At 37.4% G+C, this 19,162-nt stretch overlaps 1 protein-coding gene across 5 annotated transcripts in view; it reads left to right on the top strand.

Annotated features, from left to right (window-relative positions):
- Positions 1 to 19,162, top strand: part of PPP2R3A (protein phosphatase 2 regulatory subunit B''alpha) — a 206,345-nt gene that overhangs the window by 107,118 nt on the left and 80,065 nt on the right. For all 5 annotated transcript variants that reach the window (XM_033212577.1, XM_033212576.1, XM_033212579.1 and 2 more), the window contains 2 exons: positions 8,116 to 8,190; positions 15,574 to 15,660. In XM_033212577.1, the coding sequence (XP_033068468.1) occupies positions 8,116 to 8,190; positions 15,574 to 15,660 (162 nt within the window). The remainder of the gene's footprint in view (positions 1 to 8,115; positions 8,191 to 15,573; positions 15,661 to 19,162) is intronic.

The following is a 19,162-nucleotide window of genomic DNA, read 5'->3' as shown; positions in this document are numbered from 1 at the left end:
AAATACTAGTCAGCTTTAAACAAAGAAGGAAACTCTGTTATTTGCAACAACGTGGATGAATATGGAGGACATTATGTTAAGTAAAGGAAGCCAGGCACAGAAAGACAAATATTACATGATCTCAGTTATAGGTAAACCTAAAAATGGTAAAGTCATAGAAGTAAAGAATATAATGGTAATTACCAAATAATATGGTTTAGCTCTGTGTCCCTACCCAAATCTCATGTTGAATTGTAATTCCCAGTGTTCAAGGTGGGGCCTGGTGGGAGGTGATTGGATTATGGGGGTGATTTCTAACAGTTTAGCACCATCCCCCTAGTGCTGTCTCATATAGTTCTCATGAGATCTGATTGTTTGAAAGAGTGTAGCACCTCCCCCTTGCTCTCTGTCTCTCCCCTGCCCACCATATGAAGACGCACTTGCTTCCCCTTCGCCTTTCACCATGATTGTAAGTTTCCCGAGGCCTCCCCAGGCATGCCTCCTGTACAGTCTGCAGAACTGTGAGTCAGTTGAACCTGTTTTCTTCATAAATTACCCAGTCTCAGGTAGTTCTTTATAGCAGTGTGAGAATGAACTAATAACCAAGGCTGGGAGGATGTTGGTCAAAGGACACGAAATTTCAGCTAAATAGGAATAATTTCAAGAGATCTATTATACAACATGGTTACTATTGTTAATAACAGTGTATCCTATTCTTGAAAATTGCTAAGACAGTAGATTTTGTGTTTTCACTACAAAATAGTGAGGTAATACATATGTTAATAATTCCATTTAGCCGTTCCACAATAAATACATATTTTGAAACAACACACTGTACATGATAAATATGTACAATTTTATTTGTCAATTTAAATAAATGTAAAAAAGAACAAAAAAAAAAAAACAAGAATAAACTGTATGAAAACAATGCTGATACAAGAAAAAGCTGTTAGAATTTTAAAATGTAAGTACCAAAAGCGCAGCATAAGACCTGGAAACTAAAGTTGAGGATATCTTTTAGAGAGAAAGAGAGAGAAAAAGAAAAGGGACATAGAGGACCACTTCAGGAATTTTAATATCTAATTAATTGGAGTCTGGAGAAGAAAAAAAGGGGAAAAGTGGAGAGAAAAAAGTCATCGAATAAAATAATACATAATTATTTTGCAGCACTAAAATATATGATTCTTTGGTTAAAAAGAACCACTGAGGCCAGGCACAGTGGCTCACGCCTGTATTCCCAACACTTTGGGAGGCCAAGGTGGGCAGATCAGTTGAGGTCAGGAGTTTGAGACCAACCTGGCCAACATGGTGAAACCCCGTCTCTACTAAAAGTCCAAAAATTAGCTGGGCATGGTGGCATGCCGCTACAATCCCAGCTTATCGGGAAGCTGAGGCAGAAGAATTGCTTGAACTTGGGAGACAGAGGTTGCAGTGAGCTGAAATTGCACCACTGCACTCCACCCTGGGTGACAGAGCAAGACTGTCTCAAAAAACCACTGAGTACTGACAATTATGATTTTTTTTAAGACACATGCATAAACATGTCCTTAAAGTTTTAGAAAAATGTAGATGAAGAGTCTAGGATGGTATTAGATCCTCATTGGGATCCCTCAGGAAATGGATTTGAACTTAGATTTCTATATCTTGCCGACCTACTAGTTAGGAATGAGGTTCACATAAACCTGATTCCTGGACATTCATGAACTCAGAAAGTTTATCTCCTTTATAAGTTACCTCTGTATTTCTTAAACAGTTACTTGCGTATACATTGCAGCAAAGTAAGTAAACCAAGAAAGAGGAATGCGTGAGATTTAAGACACAGTGGATTTAATCCAGAGAAGTAATGAAGGGCAGTGTCAGGATGATAACTGAAGAGCAGCCAGTTCAGAAGAGAGAAGGTAAAATTCCCCCAACCAGGTCTTGTCCATGATGTGGGAGAGGGAGGTGAGGAGCAACTCCACGCAATACAGTTACATTTGAGTAAAAGGAGGTTGGGCGCGGTGGCTCACGCCTGTAATCTCAACACTGTGGAAGGCCAAGGTGGGCGGATCACGAGGAGATTGAGACCATCCTGGCTAACACGGTGAAACCCCATCTCCACTAAAAATACAAAAAATTAGCCGGGCGTGGTGGCAGGCGCCTGTAGTCGCAGCTACACAGGAGGCTAAGGCAGGAGAATGTGTGAACCCAGGTGGAGGTGGAGCTTGCAGTGAGCCAAGATCACGCCACTGCCCTCCAGCCTGGGCGACAGAGTGAGACTCCCTCTCAAAAAAAAAAAAAAAGAGAGAGAATAAGGAAACAAGGCTATGATGAAGCCTGTGTCAATAAGTTAAACAATTAGAAATGCCAGGAAAAATGAAAAAACTATGTAAGACAGCCACGATCTAAACAAGAAGCAGACTAAAATATGGCATAATTATGAACAGCTGATGAAGTTAGAAAAGACAGTTTAACCTCAATGTCAGAAACAGTCTCCTTTGAACATTCCAAGACCCTGATGCTGGACCTATACACAATGAAATACGTTCCTCATAGATTGCCTGACCTAACATTCAACCATATTTATATAGTCAAAATATCACAAAAACGTTTTAGTTTATAGCATCTAAAAATCACTGTGTGGATAACCTATAGAAAATTTTATCGTGGTTGTGGAAAAGTATGAAAAAAACCTGCACAACGTAAAAGTCAAAATATTGCCAATAAAATGTGAAGGTAAAACAGGGAGAAGAAGAGAAAATAAGGATGGAGTGCTATTATCCTATGTAAAAGGAAAGTAAGGAACTAAGATGAATGAAAATTAGATGGATAAATACAAGTTTTGCACCTTACAAAGATCGTCAACCGAAGATAGGGGAGTAAAGTAGGACAGTATAAATGAGCTAAATCCACATATTTCCCAGCAAAGAATAATTATTTTCTAAAGTTGATAAAGTAATAAAATAATTATTATATGGTTTTTAGTTATATTTTTGTTAAATATATGTTTAGAGAGGTAACCAGCAAAAGACCTAAAAGTATAAATGATTGGAAAGAAGTGGGGCTAAAGAAGGTGGGAAGGTTAGTAGAATGTTTATTTATATAAATGCTTGTATATGCCTTGATTTTATACTGTGTATATATATAAACTTTTTTAAGTTTTTAATATGGAGAATTTTGAAATGTATACATACTGGTATAGCAGAGCCTTATGTACCCCTCAGCTAGTCCCAGTAATGATCAGAAATTAAGAAGGCAGAGAATAAAAAACCAATAGCACTTTTAACAAATTGAAATTGTGGTTATGGGAAAATATTAATAAAAAACTAATTTGATTAAGAAAAAAGGGAGAATACACTAATATACAAAATAAGAAATAACAAGGAGGATCTCGCTCTGTTGCCCAGACTGGAGTGCAGTGGCACCATCACAGCTCAGTGCAGCCTCAACTATGTGGGCTCAAGCAATTCTCCCACCTTAGCCTCCCGCATAGTTGGGATGACAGATGTGCACCACCACACCCAGCTAATTTTTTAATTTTTTATAGAGACTAGGTCTCGATGTGTTGTCCAGGCTGGTCTTGAACTCCTGGGCTCAAGTGACCCTCCCGCCTTGGCCTTGTAAGTGTTGGAATTACAGGTGAATCACTGTACCCAGCCAGAAGAAAGTTTTTTAAAATCAGAAAAGACTACTTTGCAGACGTCTAGGGAGATAAATCTGAAAATCTAGATGAAATGGACAGTTTTCTAGGAAAATACATCTGACCCAAATTGACTCCATTTGATTTAGAAAGGTAAACAGACTTTTATAGAATAAATACAGATATTTATTACAAAACTGCACAAAAAAGCACAAGGCCCAGGTAGTTTTACAGGGGAATTCTACCAAACCTTCAGTAACTGGATAGTTCAAATGCTCCATAAATTATTTCAGGGTATTGAAAAGGAAGGAAAATTTCAAACACCTTTTATGAAGCAGGTAAAACACTGATACCTAAATCAGGAAAAGACAATCCAGAGAATAAAACTGCAAACAAATATAGCTTCAAGATTAATGATAAAAGATAATAAAATATTACCAAACAATATACTATGACCAAGCGGGATTTATTCCAGGAAGGCAAGATTGTTTTAATATTAGGATATTTATTGTGTTAAGCTGTTCTTGCATTGCTATAAAGAAATAACAGAGACTAGGTAATTTATAAAGAGAAGAGGTTTAATTGGCTCACAGTTGTGCAGGCTTTACAGGAAGTATGGTGCTGGCATCTGCTCAGCCTACGGTGAAGCCTCAAGGAGTTTTCAGTCATGGCAGAAGGACAAGGGGGAAGCCAGAATCTCACTTGGCAAGAGCAGGAGCAAGGTGTGGAGGAGTTGCTGCACACTTTTAAACAACCAGATCTCACGAAAACTCACTATCTGGAGGACTGCACCAAGAGGACGATGCTAGATCATTCAAGAGAAATCCACCCTATGATCCAGTCATCTCCCACCAGGCCCCCATTTGCAACACTGGGGATTACAATTCAACATAAGATTTGGCAGGGAAATAGATCCAAACCATATCGTTTATTAATGTCATATGTTATATCTAAGGAAAAAAAGTTATCCATATTTTAGATACTTTCTTAACATGATGAAATACCTATACCTTAGTGTTAAAGCCAATATCTTATTTAATGGGAAAACACTAGAGGCACTTCAACAAAGATCAGGAACACGGCAAGGATGCCCACTGTCTCCACTACTATTCAGCATTTTACTGTAGTAATTGTATAAGAGAAAACAGTTAGAAGCATAAGATTGGTTAAAGAAGTAAAAGTATCTTGTTGCAGATGACAGTAAAGTTTGAAAATTCAGAAGAATTAGTAATAAAACTAACTCAATAAAATAGTAAAGTAGGAGGAAATAAAATTAACATAGAAAAATCAATAGATTTGCCACTTCTGACCAAGAAGGAGTAACAGGGACTGGATGTACCTTCCCACTTGAAACAACAGAAAATAACAGACAGGAAATATAAAACAATGGTTTTTCAAGATGCTGCACATCAGGCCACAAACGAGTGATTCATTCCTGAGAGACAGAAACAAAGTGAGTCTTATGATTGAGAGAGCGTACCACCTTGAGAGAGTTTTCAAGTCATAGTGCAAGAATGGGAAACCTAGGCTGAGTTAAGTGGACTCCTTGAGTTTAGCAGACAGAGCCTGAGGGTCTAAGAAAACCAAGATGACTAGAATTCTCAGGACAGAGTACCAAAGAAGAGAGAACTGCATGGAGAACAATCCTCAGAGATCTTCAGAAGTTCCTCCATGAGTATTCAGCAGAGTACTGATCAGCAAATAGATGAGGAAACTGACCAAAGCTGAACAATATATGGTATCAACCTTAGTATTAGTGAACGAAGGCATAAAGAAAATGTAGTGATGTACACAATGAAATACTATTCTAGTAGTAATGGACACCTTTCACACTCAGATTTGGTTTCAAATACCATTCTCCAGTGAAAGGAACCAGGGCTTCTTAGACAAAAGGTTGGTATACCAGAGCTACGGCAAGGAAGACACAAGATAAACATGGGTCATCTTATGCCAGAAAATATGAAATTCCCCATAAAAACACAGGGGCTTATCAAGAGAACACAAGTGGCCGGGTGCAGTGGCTCACGCCTGTGATCCCAGCATTTTGGGAGGCCAAGGCAGGCAGATCGCTTGAGACCAGCCTGGGCAACATGGTGAAACCCCATCTCTACTAAAGAACAAAAATTCATCATGGTGGCGCATGCCTGTAATTCCAGCTACTTGGGGCTGAGGAAGGAGGATCACTTAAACCTGGAAGGCAGAGGTTACAGTGAGCCAAGATCGAGCCACTACACTCCAGTCTGGGTGACAGAGCGAGACCCTGTCTCATTTATAAAAATAGAGAACACAGGAGCCAACCTGAAGGAGCTCCTAGTGGCCAAAGCTAGATCAATTTGAGCAACAAAATGATGATAGTATAGGATTATAACAGACAGAATGAAATAAATACCAGTGAGTCTGTGCTGTTCAAAAAAATTAATAGGCCGGGCATGGTGGCACACGCCTGTAATCCCAGCTACTCGGGAGGCTGAGGCAGGAGAATTGAATGAACCCAGGAGGTGGAGGTTGTAGTGAGCTGAGATCGCACCACTGCTGCCCTCCAGCTTGGATGACGGAGGAAGACTCTGTCTCAAAAAAATAGGAGAGAAGAGACAGCTCTTCCTTGTAGAAGATTTCCAATTAAGAAATGTAGACAGAATATAGACAAAATCACTATTAAGTAAACACTACAGTGTAAATGTTGCAGGCATAATCTAACAATAGATGCTAAAATGAATGAGAGAAATTCTGGGGAGAAATAGGATATTGACACTCTCAAAAGTATCTGCCCCCATGATATTTATCAATTATTAAGGGAAAATTACAATTTTACAGTGGAGAATGCAGCAAACACACTTGAACTAAGTGTGATCAAAGTTAACATCACCAAACGAAGACATACCAACATCACATACCCTCTGTATTATGTATGCCCAGTGATGCACTGAAAAGGACGCATGACTTCTGTGGTTCTCCTGCCAAAAATGTGTAACCTTAATCTTGACCAGACATCAGACAAAACCAAATGGAGAGACATTCTACAGAATAACTGACCAGAACTCATTAAAAGCATCAAAATCATAAGGAAAGACTAACGAACTTTCACAGATTGGAAGAGACCAGTGAGACACAAAAGCTAAATGCAGTGTAAGATCCTGGAACAGAAAAAGACATTAAGGGAAAAACTACTGAGATGTGATTAGTTTAATATCTTACCCATGTTCATTTTCTGGTTTTGATCATTATACTATTGTCTGTGACTTGTTACTATTAAGGGAAGTTGGGAGAGGAGCATAGGAAATTTTTCTATAATAATTTTTGTAAGTATAAGATTATTTCCAAATAAAAAGTTAGCCAGGTGCGGTGGCTCATGCCTGTAATCCCAGCATTTCGGGAGGCTGAGGCGGATGGATCACTTGAGGCCAGTAGTTCAAGACCAGCCTGGCCAACATGGTGAAACCCTGTCTCTACTAAAACCACAAAAATTAACCTGGTGTGGTGTAGTCCCAGCTACTCAGGAGGCTAAGGCCTGAGACTCACTTGAACTCGGAGAGGCAAAGGTTGTCATAAGCCAAGATTGTAGCACAGTACTCTAGCCTGGGAAGCAGAGCAAGACTGTCTCAAAAAATGAAAATTGTGTAATATGTATTATAATAAGTCTTTTAAAAGTTAAATAAGTTGATTTGTTTGAGACTATATATTGGTAAGTATTATAGCTAACTGCTCTGAAGAAACAAAGAAAAGAGATATACTTGATGTCTGTCTGTTGATGACAAGCCAATTAATAGATTATATCTGTAATGGCATAGCTGTTTCCTCTGGTTAATTAATACTGTGATTATCTCTGTTAGATCCTCTGGGCTCATTCCAATGCTTTATAAATCTAATTAGGAAATAAAAACAGTATTTTAAGGTTTTAATATTCTAATAGTCTTCAATGAGAACAAGGTTAAAGATTTAAAAATAAATAAAATTCTAATTTGAGAAATTATTTATCCACACAATTATGATAAAATCTGATGGGCATTAACTGGCTTGCCCAGCTTAACAAAGACACATTCAAACTACTTGACTACATGGCTGCTTTTTTTTTCCAAAAAGAATTTCCCATGTTTTTAGATTATGAAAGAGGATCATTTTCATTGGCTTGCATCTGCTGTCCACCACATCCTTTCTGTGTAAATACACTTTACATAATACCTCTACAATAATCTGTGGCATCAGATGAATTGCCTTGATGTGCTGTTGATGTGTTAGAATTACAGTACATACCTCAGAGACATTTGATTCACAAATTACCTAACATAGCTAAAATCAAACTTTAACTTTTTTTGAAGTATACTGTGTATACAGAAAAGCACGCGTAAATATGCTTATAATGAAACTTGAATTTAATAAAGAATTAAATTTTAAGTGCATTATTAATTATTCTAAAATAGCAAGTTTGCTCAACTGGCAACATATACGGAAAGGAAAAACTTCTATGGGCATAATTTTTGTATGTTTGTTAATTTAGTTTTGGTTTTGATCTTTTTCAGGATGTGGTGGATACCCACCCTGGTCTCACGTTCCTGAAAGATGCTCCAGAATTCCACTCCCGCTACATCACCACGGTAGGCTGAGTCATCTTTTTGCTTAATATAACTCCATAAGTCACCTTTTTATTACCATCTGCTATCCAGAATTTCAAGTATCTATGCAAAAGGTAACATGGGTTATAATGATTATTTTAAGTGGAAGGAAAGTAAAATAAAAGTGAATTCATAATTTCTTCATTTTTATCTATTTTCCTTCTTGTTTGTGCCCAATACTTACAAAATTCAAGTAATATATTCCTTCTGTCTGGTCTTATGAGGCATATCTTTTTCTGTGTTATGAATATGATATTCATTTGATCTTTAGCATTTCCAAATAAGACTGAAAAGAATTTTCAACAGCCTGTCCCTGTTCCAGAAAAAGATTGATCTCTAGTACCTCAAACTTAGAACTCGAAATGATAATGAGAAAATAGCTTGTGTGTCATCAGAAAACAAACGATGTAAGAATTTAAAACAACATGATCACAATTTCATTTTGTGAGGAGCTCGCACTCCCTGTTTCTCAGGCACAGCCTCATTTGGTTAGTCCCAGATAGGTCAGGAATTATGAGTGCGCGCACACAGGCCCACAGGGCATGGAGTAGCCATTTCATGCACTCTGCCCTAGCTTCCACGTTATCTTTGGGGACATTCCACAGACCAGCCCCAGGGCCATTCACTGACACATTCTCAAGTGAGATGGCCCTGGCCTGTAGCTCAGATTCCTCAGCTAAACAGGGCAGTCTCCTCTGAGGACCACCCTCCTATACTTAGGGTACAGTTTGTTAGCCAAAGATGTGTTAGGTCCTGCCGAGTTACAAAATACTACTGTTTTCTTTTCCTCCTATAGGAACCTTATTTTTCATTCAGTGCTTTTGCATTGGCTCTCATGTCAGTATAAAACTCTGTAAGATTTTATTTGAGCCAGAAGGTGTCACTGTTATCTAAGACAATCTGAGAAGTTTTTTTTTTTCCTGTTAACTGTGACACTCTACTAAATTACCTCTACCACAATTAACCTGGCCTGTCGCTCTCATTTCAAACTTGGTTTATTTTTAATTGGTCTCCCTGTTACCACCCTGATTGCCCTGTAGTCTAGCCTCCACAAAGCAAACAATTGTCCTTTTAAAAAGTCAGCCAGATCATATCACTCCTCTGCTCAAACCCTGCAGTAGTTTCCCAGCTTACGTAGAATAAAAGCCAAGTCCTTGCCAAGACTCCATAATCCTCCCATATCCTGGCAACCCCTATTCTCTCATCTTATCTCCTACCTCCCACTCCTTTGCTTACTCTGCTTCAGCCATCATGAGCAAACCAAACCCATTTCTGCCTCACATGCTTTGTTCTTCCTCTTTGCTTGGAATGTTCTTCCTACAGATTTCCACATTGTCACTCCCTCACTTCATCCAGATGTCTGCTCGGTTCCCTTATTTAGTGAGGCCCTCCCTGATCACTCTCTGTTTTTGTAACCCTTCTTCGTCTGCCCCCTCCCCCTACACTCTATTCCTTTGTCCTGCTTTATTTTTCTTCTTAGCTCCTATCATCTGATATTTAATTTTTTGTTTGTTTCTTGTCCATCTCCGTCTCTATAATATAAGCTCCACACAAGCAGGAACTTTGTCTGTATCCTCAGTACCTAGAATACTATCTGGCATATAATAGACACACAGTCAATATGTACTGAGTGAATACATGAAATTATCCCTGTTTAAGAATTCTAGGCCAGGCACAGTGGTTCAGCCTGTAATCCCAGCACTTTGGGAGCCCGAGGCAGCAGATCACTGGAGGCCAGACATTCAACACCAGCTTGGCCAACACGGTGAAACCCTGTCTCTACTAAAAATATAAAAATTAGCCATGTGTGGTGGTGCACACCTGTAGTTCCAGCTACTCACGAGGCTGAGGCACAGGAATCACTTGAACCCAGGAGGTGGAGGTTGCAGTGAGCCGAGATTCTCGCCTCTGCACTCCAGCCTGGGGTGCAAAGCAAGACTCTGTCTCAAAAAAAAGAATTCTACACTAGCTCTGGCTGCAATCGCAAAAAGAATTATTGAGTTCTAAATATTGACTGTTCTGAAAACTCAGGGCATATTAACAGCATAATTTAGACTCTTAAGAGTTAGAAAAGATCTTAGAAATAAACTAGTCCAAACTGTTGGCATGTATTAGAGATATTAAAGAACAAAAGAGTGGAATGGAAATAAATTTTCTTTATGGTTTCCAGTTTGATATTTCTTTTTTTTCTTTCATGATCTTAATGAACACATAGTTTGATATTTTTTGAAGTACTTGGACATTCGATGGTATTTGGTCATCTACCAAGTAGTCTCCAGGAAATTTTTTGGTTTTTGTTTGTTTTTGAGATGGAGTCTCACTCTGTCACCCAGGCTGGAGTGCAGTGGCGCAATCTTGGCTCACTGTAAGCTCTGCCTCCCGGGTTCACGCCATTCTTCTGCCTCAGCCTCCTGAGAAGCTGGGACTACAGGCACCCACCAGCACGGCCGGCTAATTTTTTGTATTTTTAGTAGAGACAGGGTTTCACCGTGTTAGCTAGAATGGTCTCGATCTCTTGACCTCGTGATCCACCCACCACAGCCTCCAAAGTGCTGGGATTACAGGCATGAACCACCGCACTCAGCCATCACCAGGAAGTTTTATGATTTTAGAGTGAAAAGCCATGAAACCATTTTGTTCACATATAATTCACATTTTCTAAGAAATAGTGTCGTGTTAATAATAGTTGAATAAAATGAACTACACTAGTGAATTAATAGAGTACAGTTAATTATCTCTGCTGTAATATTTTCATGGCATTTGTATATAACTTTACGTTTGTTAAATTTCACTTTGTTGTTAGCATTATGCCGCTTTATCTCCAATGCACAAAAGTGAATCCATTACTCAGAACTAGTCATTTAAGTGTAAAATACTTGTGATAAAATGATAATATGGCAACTCAAAACAGCACCATAAATAAATAGTAAACAAGACCTAATTGGGAACATTTCATGTGAATATGTACTGAGATAAGTGAATAACTGCCATTGTGATAAACTCACAAAAAGGGCAAATAAAAATTATAAAAATGATTATCTGGAAATGGAATTTTGTTAGACTGATTATCTGTTCTCCTCAGTGCCTTTTCTGTTATGAAACTTGGTCAAATAATGGCATGAAGTCATTGAAACCATTGCATTATTTCAGAGCACAGTGAGTTTTTCTAGAACAAATGTAAAATAAGGCCTTCTAGTATGAAGTTAATTTTGTTGTTAGACATAAAAGTGACCAAACTAAAAAGGCATCATCCTCTACCCTGCTCACAGCAAAAACAGTTAAGATCACACTATTTCTAAGAAACATATAAAGATCAGCCTCAGAATTAATGACAGATATCTCAGAAAAAGCAAAATCAGTTATGTGACTATTGAATGTTATATAATCTTCGGGGCATACAGTATAGAAAGAACAATTAATATGTTTGCATGCTAGTGTTAGTTATTTCGGTTTGCGTTTGGAAGAAACCACTGACATAGAGTATGATTCAAATATTAGCTTGTGTGTGGTACATATATGATGAAGGAAAGTTAGAAAACTTCTGTTTTCTATGTATCATTGAAAATCTGTTACAGGAAAAGGCTATTTGTTTAGTTAATTATTTTGTTAGCTGTTTTTAGACTAGAAAGATAGACCACCAGCTATGTGTACAGCAAAGAAGGACATCATTACCCAAAAAAAAGATTGAACCTATAGTCAGTCTGTCTTCTTGTTTATTTCCAAAAAGAGTTAGCAGTTGAGAAATAAGCCTTTGATGATAGTGAATGAAAATGAAAATTAGAAATACCAGCAAATGGTAGCCCTTGAGTGCAGTTTTGCATGCTGTGCAAAAATTGCCAGTGAATGAAAGGTTTTGTTTATCCAAACCAACATATGCCAACTTTTGAGGAAAGAAGTGCTCTCTTGAGTTTTTAAAATTAGCGATGAGATTTAAAATACTTCTTTATGACACTGGTGCTGGCAGTAGAGATATTTCTGTGGCTTGCTTCGATGGTGTGTCTTAGTGATATATTCAGTATCTTGATTGGCTGGAATCCACCACTGTAGGCTGAAATGCCAGGATTTTCCTTGCGGAGGACAAGGTACTGATTTTCCCAAGATGACTAAGGTATAGTGGAGACTGCTCACACTAAGAGCTTACCAACTCTTCCCTCTTGAAAACTTTTCCTCTTCAGAGAAAAAAAATATATATTTTTATTAGATATATTTTTTAAAGTCCTAACTCTGCAGAAGACCATGAAGAAATACTTTTCTGAGCCATGTTAACCAAAGAGTGAATTAGAAATCTGTTCACCACTCCTGCCAAGTAAGAGCCAGGCTTCCAGCATTGGAATTTGTTCTTCGGTACACATACATAGTAAAAATTATTTGTAACTTCTGTGTCTGTATTTAATTCATTTGTCAAAAACTATGTGACAGAGCCATCAAACATTTCCATTCCTGGTGACCTATACTTGTGAATTAGAGGTTTTAATTCAATAGATACCAAGAGGAAAGGAAACTTGACTTATGATTTAACTTATATGTCAAGTTGACTAAAGATCCTTTGGTGAAAAATGGCCAAATTTCATTTATTTCACTAGTAGTAAACAGTTATTCTAATTATGATTTATTTTAAAATTTTATTTGATATTTTAAATGATGATGAATTTTATTTACCTAGAAGACAGAGGTTACAAAAACAATAACAATTAATGTAGAGTCGGCAGCTACATGCTTCACCACTAGATGGTGCTCCTACCTCAGCCATCTAAAGTGCTGAATCAGTGATGTGGAAACCAACAAATGTGCTGATCAAGTGTGGCCACTGAATAAGGAGATTTAGGCTATGGAAAAATGGAATACAAATACATTGTTTTATAGTATTAGATACGTAGGTTAGCACAGGCTAAAAATAGGAAATGCCTAACAGTCAAACTGTTTGCAGATTTTTAAAATTCTGTCCAAAAGAAGAGGAGAAAAATAAAATAAGCATGAATGGGTACAGATTATAAAGTTTTATAATTTTTAACACAGTAATTTCATAAATAATATAAAGTATTTGAGTATATAAATATACATTTTAGATAAAAACTCATACTTTAAGATAAATTTACATTCAGAATCAAGAAATAAGGACACAAATCTTCAACAGAAAAATGTGGTTTAATAATATGTATTGAAATTGACTTTAACTTGAGAGAGGGGACATGGAATTATGATAATGAAATTCTTAATGTTTATTTTCATACATAAAATTTCTGAGCTAAATATCCTCCATCATTTTTACATGAACTTCCGCCAAGCTGGTGCTAAGAATACAGTATTGAGTAAGACACGTTCTCTGTCCTCAGTGACCTCAGAGTCTGGGTGGTTGGGGCCAGTAGAGAAATTAGGCACTGGCTAGTCCTAGCTCCCACCTAATTCAGGAATCCTGTCAACTTCTTCCTAAATACTTGTGGTGAAAAGAAACCCAGCCACTTTATACAAACTCGTTGCTTTACAGGGCTAATTTTAGGAAAGTCTTCCTTATATTGAAGCATTTCAGTATAAATGCATTTCTGTCTCGCAGTTGTAAATCTTCCCTTTGGTGCAACACAGAAGTCAGCTTCTTCTTCTACCCAATAGCCACTCAAATCTTGATCACATCTACACTCTAGTCTTATTTTTTTCTCAAGATTAAACATTACTACATTAGTAGCATCTTTCACAATTATTTTGAATATAGTTAACACTTACCTGTTTTGTGGTTTTTGTGCATTATATGTGAGTCTATCTATAAATAATAGATAAAAATACTGATATACATGAAATACTAATTAGAGACCTTTCTTGGGTTGACATCCATCTGCTATGCAAAACTCTGAGTAGAGTTCTTCAAATACTTATGAAGCCAACCCATGTTTCTCTAACACAAAGATAATACAAAAATCTTTGTTATGAAACTTCCAAACCTCATTATTTTATCAAGCAGTTATAGACCACATGATATACAGAAAGTACCATATAAGTTACTGGAATACAAGTCGAGAAAGACCCGGTCTCTTAATGTTTAGAGGTGGTGATGGTCAGGTGCACCAGTGTTTAGAATGTAACCACGGGGACAGCTAAAGGAGGCTCAGGTGGCAGTGGGAGCACAGAAGGCAGGGCTCTAGTCAGTCCCTGTTCTGGGGCCTCCCATGGAGTGTGACACTTGAGCTCAATTCTGTAGGATCAGAGGGGTTAGCACTGATAGCAGGGGTGGAGTGGTGAGTGCTGAACAGCTGAAATCTAGACCTTCATCCTAATGCTAGTTTTTCCATGTTCAGTTGAAGAATCACTCTCTCTGCTGAAGAATCCAGAAAGAAAGGTGGTTTAGTGCCTCATTAGGCCTGCTATTGAGAAAAATGTCCAAATATCTTGCCTTATTTGTTCTTCTTGCACCAAAATAGCTTGAAAAAGAGATCTAATCTCTTCCATGATAAAAACCACCAAAGATACAGGATTTCTGTATTATTAGGCTATCAAAATAAAAGCAGAATGCACCCCCTGCCCAAAAAAAATAAAGCTGCTTAAATTGCTCTTTTTACCACTGCTTTCTTTGGGAGAAGAAAAATAATCGGTGAAAAGGAAATGAAGTGGGTAGGAATTACTGCAGGTAAAATTGTTAAGAATGCACTGTGACCTCCTACGTCCAGGATTGCAGCTTCCGTCTTCCTTCTCTGATCCTCTCCTACACCATAGCACACACATTCTCAATTTAGACATATTTCTTATCTCCTCTTCTGCCATTCTATCCAAGGTTTTCTTCAGAGATACAATTCTGCTAAACCCATTAAAACACCAGCTAATAACAAAGATGTTCATGCCTAAATTAAAGTTAGGACATAAATTATCCCAGATGTATTTGAATGTCCATAGAGTCTAGAAGACCAAGAGTCTTCAAGACTCAAGTGAATAAGACTATGATAACCAGAATAAGACCCTCTTGAATCATACCACCTTGATAGCCATCCTTCTGACCAGTTAATCAATCATTAGGCCAACCCAGCAGATACTTCTCACCTCATATGCCTTCCCAAAACATTGAGCCCAATAAGCATTACTTGAATCAGGCATCACTATATAAATTAGAGGTAAACAAAAGAAGTGATGTGAAGGCAGCTGGGAAGTGAAGACTTGTGAGCAGAGAATTTTTTTTATTCTTCTTGGAAGTACAGAGGCAAATTCAAAATATATGGATGTATATTTAAAAAATATAGTGCTGATTTTTACTAGGAATTACACTTAACATAATCAAAAAGCTAAAAGTTAAATTGATCCCAAGTATGTTCATAAGATGGCCTTTGAGAAAGTAGTGGAGATCTTTAATGTTTTTATTTGGTTTTATTTTCCTTTTGGAACCAGGTTGTTCAGAGAATATTCTACACAGTCAACAGATCTTGGAGTGGAAAAATTACTTCAACAGAGATAAGAAAAAGCAACTTTTTGCAAGTATGCCTTTCATTAGAATTCATGTGTACTGAGCAATTTAAATAGTTTTCTTACTCTATTTAACAAATATTTGAATGCTTACTGTATTCAGAGCACTGTCACTACTTTCATTCATTAAGCATTTATCAAATACCTGTCGTGGGATGCTGGAATGTTTTGGGTGAGGGGGTAAAAATGAAGAGAATAATAAAGGATCTCTGCCTGAAAGCATTCACTCTGGAGCAAAAAAGTGAAGTGTACACACACTAAACCTGACTTGATAATTTCCATAGACATGGATAAAATGTACAGAGAAAGCTTCACAATAGATAAGCCTGGAGGGGTGGGCTGGGGCTAGGTTGGGAAGGGTCTTGGAAAGTCCTTGGAAGATTTTAAACTTGATCCTTTCAGCAATGACTCTGTATCCAGCACCTGCTAGAGAAAAGTACTAAAAATTCCTTTTAAGAAAGAATACATTTCATTCAATTATTTTATTCATTTTACCAAATGAGAGAGAAAGTATTGACCACTAGTGGGAGCCTTTTACCGAAGTAATCTTCATGCCTGAGTGTTTAAGCTTCTGTAAACATAAAGAAAGTGAAATTGTTCACACTTGGAAGAAAATTAAAGGTTTTATTTTTAAGAATCATACTAAATGGAATTTAGGCTAATAATACAACCTTATTTACTCTTTATTTTTTCCTATCTTCATCTGAGACAGAGTAATGAAGACTTGGCAAAATTAGCAGTCCATCATGGATATACAAACTTTTTTTTATTCTAAAATGAACAATCATCATCACAGTCAGTGTTGATATTTATTGAACACCTGATGCCTGCCTGGGCTCTCAGTAGGTAATATGGGATGGGTTAAAATGGCAGTAATTCCATAATACCACAAGAGTAATTATAATAATCTCCCACTTTCCTGAAGCACATTATAGGTTGTAGTTTCTGAATCATTTTTATAGTCCATAGATTTATTTATTTTTTGTTTTTGAGACGAGGGTCTTGCTCTGTTGCCCAGGCTGGGGTGCAGTGGTGTGATCTTGGTTCACCACAATGTCCACCTCCCGAATTCAAGCGATTCTTCTGCCTCAGTCTCCTGAGTAGCTGGGACTACAGGCGTGCACCACCATGCCCAGCTCATTTTTGTATTTTTAGTAGAAATGGGATTTCACTGTGTTGGCCAGGCTGGTCTCGAACTCCCGACCTTGTGATCCATCTGCCTCGGCCTCCCAAAGTCCTGGGATTACAGGCGTGAGCCACCGTGCTTGGCCTAATCCATATTTTTTCTTTTTTGGCTTTTAAAAGTAATCCTTTTTTTTTTTTTAACCAGTGATAAAATTTGAGGCCCAAATATACTTAAATGATTTGTATAAGATCACACACAAGTAAGCTGCTGAACTGGAAAAAGAACTCAAGTGTTCTGCTTCTTAGAGCATGATTTATTTTCTCCTGCCTTTCCTTCCCTGCCCCTCTCCTTAGTCTTCCTCTTCGTACTTAAACAATACTCACAAAGCATTCAAATAATATGAGCACATCTAGAGTAATAAACAGAAGTCACTGTTCTTCACTCTGCCATTTTACTCCCTTTCCCCAGTGGGGGACCCATATCATATGTGGTTTTATTCTCTTATAAATATATCTATGTAGTATATAGTTTTGTTTTGTATGGCTGCTATTTTGAGGGTTTTCAAAAAATACATGGGTTCACACTATTCTGTTAACTTTGTTTTTTCACTTAACAGTGTCTCAGGGTTTTGTTCATATGCGTTCATATAAGTCTGTCTCATTCTTTCAACTACTGCACAAGCGCATGGCTAAACTGTAATTAATTACATATTCCTCTGTTGATGTCCAAATCATTTTCACATTTCCTCTATTACAATGATGCAGTGAACATCCTTGTACCCTCCTCTTGTATGTGGTATGAGTAAGAATGTCTGTAGAATAGACCACTGGAGGGAAAATTCTGGATCAAATACTGTGCGCATTTTTAATTTGGTGGATTCTGTCATGTTACCCTCCAGAAAGCCTGCACTACTTTCACTTACATACTCACCAACAAAAGTTGCTGTCCTCTTCATTTTATGCCAATCTAGTCAGTAAAAATGATAGCTCTTTGCTTCTAAAATGTGCTTTATTGAAAGTGTTCTGCTTCTTACATATCAAAGGGCATTTTATAAAACAAAATATTATGAGCAAGTTTGGAAAACAGAAGAAAAACCATTATTTTATCACCCTTATACAACTAGTATCATTTTTGTCTGTATTCATTTAGTCTTACTCATATGTACATATGTATTCTTAGGATTTTACATAGTTCTTAGTGGGTACAATCTTGTATCCGGTATTTTGTACTTACTATATCATGGTTTTCAGTGTAAACTTTATAATTCTTACTGGCTGCATAATTTTCTATTGAGCAGATTTACCATAACTAAATAATAATTTATGTTGTTTTTAGTTTGCCAGAGCACTGTGGTTTTCCAGTGTTTATATTTTAAAAAATAATTTTTTGTCGAAATACTAACATTTGCTTTATGAAATAGTCCTCTTTGTCCCTCATGTTTTTCTTTTTTTGAGACAGAATCTTGCTCTATCGCCCGGGTTAGAGTGCCGTGGTGCAATCTCGGCTCACTGCAACCTCCACCTCCTGGTTTCAAGCAATTCTCTGCCTCAGCCTCCCAAGTAGCTGGGATTACAGGTGCCTGCCACCACACCCAGCTAATATTTGTATTTATAGTAGAGATGGGGTTTCACCATCTTGGGCTGGTCTTGAACTCCTGACCTCATGATCCACCTGCCTTGGCCTCCCAAAGTGCTGGATTATAGGCGTGAGCAACCGCACCCTGCCCCCTTATGTTTTTCACTTTGCAGTCCATATTAATATTGATACATGTTTATTTTAATGGTTAACCGTGTATATTTGTCCATCTTTTTTTAACCTTCCATATTTTTTTAGATGTATCCCTTATAGATGCATATAGGTAGATCTATTTTGGGGGCATGGTTTTGATACTTAATCAAAAAAATTTTAATAGGGAGATATAATTCACTTATCTTTATTGTGACTATACATATACCTGATTTTATTTCTGGCATTTCTTTTTTTATATATTTCTTACATTTTTTGTGCTTTATTTTTCTTTCTGAATCTTTCACTTCTGAAAATGTCTTTATTTATCTGCCCACTTATATAATAACTTGGCTGACAGTAGAATTGTGGGTTCAGTATCATTGATTCTGGAGTTTGCCGTAGGGGAGTACAGTGAGTCAGGGAAGACCCAGGTTTACTTCCAGCTCAGGTCCCTGCATCTCTATCGGCCATGCCTATGCCAGGCCACCATGTATCATCACTATTGTATGAGTCACCTTTGTGATATAAACTTAATTTTTATTACAAAACCAGCCCTATATGTAGATGCCTACCCCTCTTAATATTGCTCACATAACTTTGAAAATTAAAAACAGTATTTGTTTCTGGCAGAGTAATGAAGACTATGATCTAATTGTTCTC

The sequence above is a fragment of the Trachypithecus francoisi genome, unplaced genomic scaffold (genome assembly GCF_009764315.1).
Source record: "Trachypithecus francoisi isolate TF-2019V2 unplaced genomic scaffold, Tfra_2.0 Lachesis_group0, whole genome shotgun sequence".
Classification (NCBI taxonomy): domain Eukaryota; kingdom Metazoa; phylum Chordata; class Mammalia; order Primates; family Cercopithecidae; genus Trachypithecus; species Trachypithecus francoisi.
This window is presented reverse-complemented; position numbering and strand designations above follow the sequence as displayed.